Source organism: Leguminivora glycinivorella, chromosome 5, assembly GCF_023078275.1.
Source record: "Leguminivora glycinivorella isolate SPB_JAAS2020 chromosome 5, LegGlyc_1.1, whole genome shotgun sequence".
Lineage (NCBI taxonomy): Eukaryota > Metazoa > Arthropoda > Insecta > Lepidoptera > Tortricidae > Leguminivora > Leguminivora glycinivorella.
The window spans coordinates 23,783,192-23,792,456 of record NC_062975.1 but is presented as its reverse complement, the minus strand read 5'-3'; the positions used below and the strand labels follow the sequence as shown (position 1 = coordinate 23,792,456).

The window sequence follows — 9,265 nt, the reverse complement described above, 5'->3', positions numbered from 1 at the left end:
GGGACACTTTTTAGGTTTCCGTAACTCGAAACGGAACCCTTATATGATCACTCGTTTGTCTGTCTGTCCGTCCGTCTGTCACCACAGCTGATTTTCTCCGAAACTAGGTATAATCAATTTTATATTTCGCACATATAAATGTAAGTTTGTAAAGAAAAGACGGATATATCGGATATGTATTTATGTAATGTAATGTAAATAAATCAATTTTAATTATAGTGACCATTATTGGGGGGTAAACGACATTGCGAAGGTGCTACCAACTATCGTCACATTTTGTAAGCATGGTTTTATATTTTTTGGAAATTGTTCATAATATACATATATACTCTGTCAAACAAGTCTGTCAGTAAATAAGAACTAAGAAAACTATAGGTATCATTTTCTCCAGCACCCTAAAGAAAAGGATGCATACAGTTTTCTTTGTTCTTGTTTACTGACAGAGTGTATCTATGACTCACTCAAAGAACTGAAGCCCCTTACTCTATATGTCTTAATATGTGATAAATTATCACTGACAAATGATAATCCAAGAAAGTATTAGGTACTTATGTATTAACAAATTGGTAAGCGGGAAGAGAGTTCTCAGTTCGGGCAGAATAACAGGTAGGTATAATATAAGGTAAATAATGAGACAAAAGAATTTTAAATATTTTATTAGGTAACAAATAATCACCTTCTACTTATCTATTTACAAAATAGTTTATTAAAGTATAAAAATAAAATATAGTTAACTAAAGTAAAGTTTAAAAGTTAACTAAAAGAGATAACATTTTAATAGTCACTTTGTATGCTACCAAAAAGTTGCAGTATCAAGTAGATATCAAAATATATTATGAGTTTTCTACATTTTGGCACAAATAGAAAATCGTCAGGGTTTTTAAAAATATTAACTATTTATTTAACGGTCGATCACAGTTACTAGATTTAAATAATTGCAAATATTAATAGAAGTAATTTAACGCTTTTAGTACTGCAGCTATACTTGTCAAATGTTTTCTTATGTACCATTTAAAATGCCAAATTAGACGAGAATTTACTTTATTAATATTATACGCTGCACTAAATCATAGGTTGGTAAGAATGGCAGTAATTTAAAACATATTCTTTTTGAGGAACGAAAATAATCTAGGCTTTTGATATTTAGGTACATCTAAGCATTTCTAAATAAATACACACCATGTATTACCGATCTAATTGAAAATACGACAAGTTTCCTATTTTATTACCATTGTTTCCTTTTTTTGATATTTAAATTATAATTTTTTGTTTTATAAAAACCTGGTAACAACATAGGAATTATTTTTTTAGAAATGCTCGTCCAATTTTTACCCTATAACTGTCAACTTTTTGTAACTCTTTGTCATTTCTACCTACAATTACTGCTGGTAACGGTAGTACTGCGGCTGCTGTTGTTGCTGGTGGTGTTGGGGTTGGGGTTGCGGCAGGCTCTGCAGCTGGGGTTTGGGTGTGGGGATCTTTACCACGATGTCGGTGGGCTGTCGGGATACCTGTGAGGAAATATGGGGTTAGTTTTAACCATTTTACATTTGTTTCTAGTTACTGGATGTTGAACTGTAATTCTTATTTTACAGATACGTTTTTGTTTTAAGTATGATGGCAAATATTTTGACGCTACCAATTAAAGGCTTAAAGGTTTATTTAATAAGATATTACGAGTATACAATTTTTTCCCCTCACTAGCTCGGAAACACGTGTTTTGTCCTTTAATACCAGCGGGTAAAAACGCATTTTATCCACTAGTGGGTAAAGTAATTTGACCTTGAATAAAGTCAAATTAACTGCTTTAAAATTGATAAAAGTAGGTGAATCTAGTAATTAAGATGATTTACCACCTGTAGAACTACTGGAAGCAATGATAAACGCATTTTTTGCGTTGTAGTTTCCTCGCTATAGTAAGGGGAAAAGTTTTGTGTTACACTCGGGTGCAAATGTATTTTACTTCTCGTGTGTTAAAAAACTCGCAAGTTCAGGATCCTATTCTCGAACCACTCGCTTCGCTCGTGGTTCAACTATAGAATCCTTTCACTTGCTCGTTTTTCAATTCCACACTCGGCGTTAAAATACAACTTTGCCCCCTTGTATAACAAATAACTATTCTTTACAGCAATCTTTTTTAACGTCTGTCGTACAGTCAACCAATTGAAACCCTTGGGCACTCTATAACCATGTCAAAATGACAAAACAGTAAGAGATTTCTTACAATCTGATTTATTACGTCACTACGTCACTATGACATAGTTCTACAGTGGCCTAGGGTTCCAATTGGTTGACTACCTCCGAAGTTTTCTGGCTTATGTAGTAGGTACATCAATAATGTCACCTTATCGACCTTGTCCTAAATAGATAGTAAAAACAAGAGAGCAACGCAATTTTTGCTCATCTCAGCCTTGAACCCTTCATACTTAGTGCGTTTTCACATTATCCGATCCGATGTCGGATGTAGGACCGGTATCCCATACATTGAAGCCGCCATTTTTGATTTACGCCTTTAAAATCCTTCTGGCACTTAGTATCATCAACTCATCATTATACGTGGCCATTCTGAAGAAATATTTTTTTCTCTGTACAAACTAGTACAAACCCTTTTGAAAAGACACTCCTCAAATTTCAAAACCGAGTCCGACCTATGATGACGTCACCTTCCACAAAAGTCACAAGTAAGTATTTAAAATAATAATACAAATAAATAAATCAATTTTAATTCAGGCAAAAAAAAAAACCCATATAAATGACAAAAAAAAACAAACTTCAAAGTAAAATAAAGTGACAATACCACTGTATAAAAGTGTAAAAATACAAAAATAATAATAAAATTAAAATACAATATAAAATAATTAAAAGCCATTTAGAATTAGGTACACCTTAACGTTTACTAACTTACTTCCGGTTCGCATCTCGATGCAAAGACAGCCAAAACCTACTAATTTGACAAGTCCTCATTACATGTGGCAAGGATACAGTTTTCAGAGCTGCGCAGCCTATTCCAAAAGGATGCCAGGTTTAAATAAATCTTAGTAAAGAGATGTTCTCACCTCAGCCTTGAATCCTTCCTTAGGGTCAGCGGTATACGTGACAGTCCTGACGAATCCATCGCTGTCGACGACGGAGTACGAGCCCTTGATGACGTCACCGTCCCTCTGTTCCTTCCTGTTCTGGTAGTTGGTGTACTGGTCGTCGTTCACGTCGAAACCGAACTGGTAGGATGGATGAGGCTGTGGAAAACGTAAGTGTTAATATAAACCAATGGTAATTTTAGTTTAGGTCTAGTTTACCCTTCGGGTTAGAAGGTCAGATGGCAGTCGCTTTCGTAAAAACTATTAGTGCCTACGCCAAATCTTGGGATTAGTTGTCAAAGCGGACCCCAGGATCCCATGAGCCGTGGCGAATGCCGGGATAACGCAAGGAGGATGATGATGATGGTAATTTTACAGCTATAACGATGGTCTTTTAATATTTTGGATTCAGATTCAGATTCTGAATCTGAATCTATGAATCTAAATATTTTGGAACGTTGATACAATTATAACTAGTGGCCTATTTATTATTGGGCGGGTATTGTGGGCCTTTTTGTGTCACGTCGACCAGTAGTGATCTATTGTGAGGGCCCTTCGTGATTAAATATCCTTACTTATGCCCGTTAAATCCAGGAAGTTCCAGATGTTTTGTTGTGTTTTGTAAGGTTTCGGTAAGAGCGAGCGACTTTCAATCCGGAGGTCGCGGGTTCTAACACTTCGAACCCCGGCTCGTACCAATGAGTTTTTCGGAAGTCATGTAGGAAATGTCGATATTTACCAGTCGCACAAAACATCTGGGGACTAATTTCAATAAATCCTAGTTACTCTTAGGGTTGGAAGGTCAGATGGCAGCCGCTTTCGTAAAACTAGTGCTTACGCCTACCCATGAGCCCGTGCAGGCTCCCATGAGCCGTCTCCAATGCCGGGATAACGCTAGGAGGATGATGATAGTGATACAATTATAACTTCAATAAGTATTGACAGGCATTGAAAAACGAATAAATGAAAAATTTGCCTACTAGGTAGGTACTCGTAGGTAGAAGTAGGCTAGATGCGATCCTGCTTTCCCGAAATCAAAAATTGTTTTCAAAAGTCCGTAAATGCAATTTTAGTGTATCTATACCTGCTATTGCTAGTATTAAAGAACTTCGTTGTTTTCTTATCATCTCATTACTCGTTATATACATGAACAATTCAACACTATTATTGTTTTAATTTCAACTTTCAACACCACCAATTAATGTGTCTACGTTCTTAACAGCTTAATCTTACCCAAGGAAGAAAAGTAGGAAGTATGTAGTTACCTTGCAACACAGCGCAATACAAACCGGGGTTACACAAATCACCTCAGATCCGATTCCATGTATCAACCGCGGTCATTGCCTCCAGATCGAGTTGCTTGGCCACCGGCGTTATTGCCCAACGAAAGCAGACTAGCGTTTAAAACCAGTATAGTTTGACATCATCTAATGTATTGTATTTTAATAATGTCCTGTTTTTATAATAATCCAAAGTATAAAGGAATTTTGAAATTCTTATTCAGGCTCCCGAGCTGTACAAGGAGCAAGAAAAGAAGCATATTTTTTCCATTCCGTAACCATCTCATATACACATTATGTGGCGGTGACGGAATGGAAGTACTGGAAAATGTATTTGTATAAAGTTAAGAACTTAATTATTTTCGAAAAAGCTCATTCGTTCTAAAGCTTTAAATTAATTCTAAAAATGTATCCTTTGACTAAATAGTATAAATACAGTAGTACCTAATTTAATTTTTTGAAACATTTTAAAAACTTTGTTATTACGTACAAAAACAAAATAAGTCTAAATCCAACTTGCTACCAGTCTCAATTTACTCTGGTGCCAAGAGTCTTGTCTTGTTTAGTTGGTAACACGACCGCTTTAGTCCGGTCCAGTGAAAGTTGTCCGTGATATGATATTACGTCTACATTGAAGGACTGTGGTTAGAAATGGAGCGGAAGGGCCTTAGGGAGATTATCAATTAAGTTACGTTGCGTTGATCTAATGAAATATTTATTATAGTGGTTTTGTATTAGATTATTGATTGGATTGACACGCGTGTGTTACATTAACTGTTAGTTGGAAGAAAGAAAGACCTCCTGGGGTCTCCACTTAAGTACTTGGTACAAATGGTACAATGTAATATGTGTTCAGTAAATGTATCTATATAATTATGCTTAACTATCCTAAACTGTGCTTGACAGTGCAAACATACACTGCAAAAAAAGAGTAGAAATTAAAAAGTGACAACATTGTATTGTTAATTTCTATACTTCTTTGCCAGACTGTAGTTCAGGATCAGGACATAGTATGTGTTCAGTAATTGTATATGCTAAACTGTGCGATATACTCGTAGCGATAACTTTAAACGTTCGATCTTAGAGGCAGCAACGTGAGCGTGACAGTACCTAGTACCTTGTTGCCGTTGTTGGGTTGTCCATAGTCGATGCTAAGAACCACCTCACACCAGCGTCTCTCGAATGACGTGACGGCGTCTAAAGAGTCTAAACGACTCTATAGCACTACTCGACGTTGCTGAGGATATAATTATAATACTGGACAAGACTGCGTCGTTGTCTTCAGGCTCGAGGCCGCGAGCGTCCTGTCTCGCAGGCTGGTACTGGACCAGTTGAGGTCAGTACTGTGGTTGATGTTGAGGTGTATCCTGCTGTTGAGGTCTGTACTCAGACAAAGCCTATGCTAATATTGCTAATACTGTACTTACGTCGTAGTCTTCAGGCTCGCGGGCGTCCTGTTGTCTCGCGGGCTGGTACTGGGCGGGTTGAGGTCGGTACTGCGGTTGAGGTTGAGGTTGAGGTGCGGGTCTGTACTGTTGAGGTACAGGCTGGTACTGTTGGTACTGGTGCTCGGCTTGTACTTGGTATGGCTGTGGAAATATTTAAGTTTTGGGTAAAAAAATAGAAGAAAGCTTGTGTAAACCTTTGGCCAAAGAAAAGGTAATTTAGGAAGAAGTGGTAAGAATAAAAACGGCTATAATAACATAGCATACCATTATTCGACATATCTTGTTGATCAACATTGTTAAAATATGTATTAATTTTATGATTTTAGGTACTTCCTAAACTTTTCGCCGTTGTTATGCTATGAATGTATTTAAAAAATACTTATTACCTGTAAGTTTCATAATGTACTTATATTTTTATTTTTGTAATAAAAATTAATTTTTGCAAAAAAGTTTTTTGGAAGTTAGGTACTTACCAGTCTAGCGGGGGCTGGTTGGGGGCGGGCGATTACTTGTGTCTGCGCAGGCGCCTGTTGTGCCAAGTACTGCCTTAGGAGGTGTGGTGGGATCTCTTGCTGTAAGATTAAAATTTAAACATAAATAAATATTCACACCAAATAATGCGTTCAGAATTAAAAACGTTGGGGTCTACATAAAGCTATGAATCCCTATGATGAGGTAGCTTGAGGTTCATGACATTAGCTAAATGTGCTGGTTCAAATCCGGCCTTGTTCTTCAATACTTTTTCAACTATACGTATACTCTATTTCAAATACGAAGGCCTTATAGTACTTGAAACTTACCAAAAGGCTTAGGGGCATTTTCAGAATTTGGGACCCCCTCACTGACTGCGAGTTAATTTTTGTTAACAACTTACGCTAAATGGGGGGTCCCAAATTCTGAAAATGCCCTTAGGTATAATGTTTGTTTTTGTTGTCTAATTAGGAGCACTTCAAAATTGGCACGCGTCGGTACAAACTACCTCGCCAGATATCTTTTGTTTCCACTAATTCTATTGTTAATGCTTAATGACCGTATCAAGTGACGGTATCGTAGGTATTTGTAATACATGAAAACTATTTCAGTTCACACCTAATAATATTAGGTAAATAGGAAGGATAAAATTTGATGATATTATCACTTATTATTTTGTGCTATTGTTCATAATTAGGTACTTTCATTAGGTTCATTAAACAAGTACATTTAAAACACTAGGTCACCTACATACGTAAACAAGAGCATGAAACAAGTTCCAAAACTAACCCATAACCAGACCATATAAGCACAACCATCGTTCAATTACGTTACATAACGCACTTGCAAAAGTAACACAGTGGACTCGGCTCATTTGGTTTTTGCCACACATGTTGTTGTGCAAATTAGCTTGTTGCATATTTTCCGGTCTATTTTCTCATGCCAATTGTAGTGAGGAAATGACTAACGCAGTTTAAGTTGACACGCGTTTTGTAGTGTGTTAATTGTTTATTATTTATGATATTGGCCAATCACTACAAATGGGGTGAATAGCGACAATTTTGAACTTAATTGAGATTTATTAGAATTATGTCCATGAGAGCCACAAATGTTATGTTCTAAAAACTTGTCTCTTATATTATTAAGTTAAAACGGGACTTAATCGCGTAAAACTTACTTTATATTTAGCCCAACGTTTAATAATATGAGTGCGATGAAGATCGTGTTAGTTTAAATCAATGTATTGTCCCTTATGTTTGAAATTGTATTTATTTTAAAATCATTTCTCAATTATTTAGTCAAAATATACCACGTTCGGGGTTAGTATGGTCGAGTAAGATGGTAACAAATGGTAAGGTTTGTAAAAACATTATAAACTTGGTAGATAAAGTAGGTACCTAATATATGGGCTAAGGTAGATGGAAATATGTAGACATTAATTGTAAAAGTTAAAACACAAATATGTAATTAAATAACATAATTTTCATTACTGGTGTCAAAAGGGCCTATAAAAGTTGGCTTTAGCTTCGCGCACACTTTCCAAAGGTCTGGAATGCCCAAATGGTTTCCGTAATAGAAAATACATACATTATAATTATATAATGTATCTCCTTATTATATTTTCTTTTCAATTATATATGTATTAGGTAAATGTCATTTTAGGTTGTCCCTATCCTCCCGGCGTCCCTAATAGGGACTCTCTATTCACCCCATGCGGCGGTAGATAAATTATGCTCAACCGGTAACAGTAGGTATTCTAAGAGTGGTCTCTTGCGTTCAAAGCAGTACCTACTGTTTCCAAATTTGGGAATTTTCTTATTGGAATCACACGATTCACATGCATCTTAGATCCTAATACGAGAAAAGAAGGGTGAGAATATTTACAATTTCTTTTCCGTAACGTACTATTTTTGGGCCATTTTTTTCAAAGTTGTTCTCCCCCACTTTTTTTGGATTTGGAAATGTTTACGTGGTTTCCACTCAGAATCGCGAGCACTTTTAATCCTTATAGGAAAAAGGTTTTTTTTTCCATTCCGTTACCATTTAATTCATACATTTTGTATGGCGGTAACGGAATGGAAGGTTTGAAAAATGTATGAAAATCTTGGGTTATTTTTTTTTCTCCTATCAAGATCGAAAAACCTCGTGATTCTGAGAAATACGAATCGCTTAAAAAATACCCATGTTCCAAAAAAACTCGGGTGGACTTTGAAAAAAATAAACATTATAATTACTACATTTTATATTTTTTACATTTTAAAATTCAACTTGCAGTCTGGCACACCCACATTGTCAGCAGATTTAAAATTCGCCTTCATTGTTAATCATTCCGCATTATTTCACTGACAAAGAGGACTAGTCCGAGTACCATTAGCACTTTGCACCTGTATTAATTGTATTTCTTGTCTCAAATTGTATTTCGACACGCACACAAATATAAAAAAAATATATAAAACCTACCTGTTCCTGTTGTTGAACTTGATACTGCGCCCTAATAGGCCCGGGTCCCGCCAAAACACACCCCAATGCCGCCAACGTCACGCACTTACGCAACATGTTCACACACTTTTTTAAAAGTAAAAAAATAAGGCCACAACACACGCGCGTCACGTATCGTATGGTGCGTGTGCAGTCTCTTTCACCTTATATAGAGGCACCCCTTCTAGTTGATGTGGCGGGAGCGATTTCAGTTTTGGAACGGGCGATTTGAAATTGGAACAGTCCGTGTGAGTTTTGAGGTTTAGGGAACTGTGGACTGGCTAGTTATGGTGAAAAAAAAAAAAGATTTAAAAAAATAGTGACATTATTGAAAATCAAAGAAGGTGGCATTGGTAAGTGATGTTTTACTTAAATCTAAATCTTGAGTCTTGTTTTTTTTTCTATTGTAATTTTATTACCATTTACCACAAATATTATAGTTAAAGTACACATTTTTTCCATTTAGGTAATACATTTTCAGCTGAAAACATTAGCGTAACTGCAATTTTTG

The 9,265-nt window shown here is 36.0% G+C and overlaps 1 protein-coding gene across 1 annotated transcript; it reads right to left on the bottom strand.

Moving 5' to 3' along the window:
• Positions 1–640: 640 nt before the first annotated feature.
• Positions 641–8,879, bottom strand: LOC125226401 (cuticle protein 19.8). The gene is made up of 5 exons (XM_048130378.1): positions 8,737–8,879; positions 6,279–6,377; positions 5,785–5,946; positions 3,057–3,236; positions 641–1,511 (listed from the first exon to the last, which is right to left on the bottom strand). The coding sequence occupies exons 1-5, from the start codon at positions 8,830–8,832 to the stop codon at positions 1,380–1,382; spliced, it is 669 nt and encodes a 222-aa protein (XP_047986335.1). The 5' UTR covers positions 8,833–8,879; the 3' UTR covers positions 641–1,379.
• Between the last annotated feature and the right edge of the window lie 386 nt (positions 8,880–9,265).

What these genes read in the sequence shown, in the direction of transcription:
- LOC125226401 (XM_048130378.1), bottom strand. Translation starts at nt 8,832, where the DNA reads ATGTTGCGTAAGTGCGTGACGTTGGCGGCATTGGGGTGTGTTTTGGCG. An exon ending in GCGAGCCTGAAGACTACGAC is followed by an intron (nt 3,237 to 5,784) that starts GTAAGTACAGTA and finishes CGTTTTCCACAG; the next exon opens with CCTCATCCATCCTACCAGTT. An exon ending in AGGAAGGATTCAAGGCTGAG is followed by an intron (nt 1,512 to 3,056) that starts GTGAGAACATCT and finishes ATTTCCTCACAG; the next exon opens with GTATCCCGACAGCCCACCGA.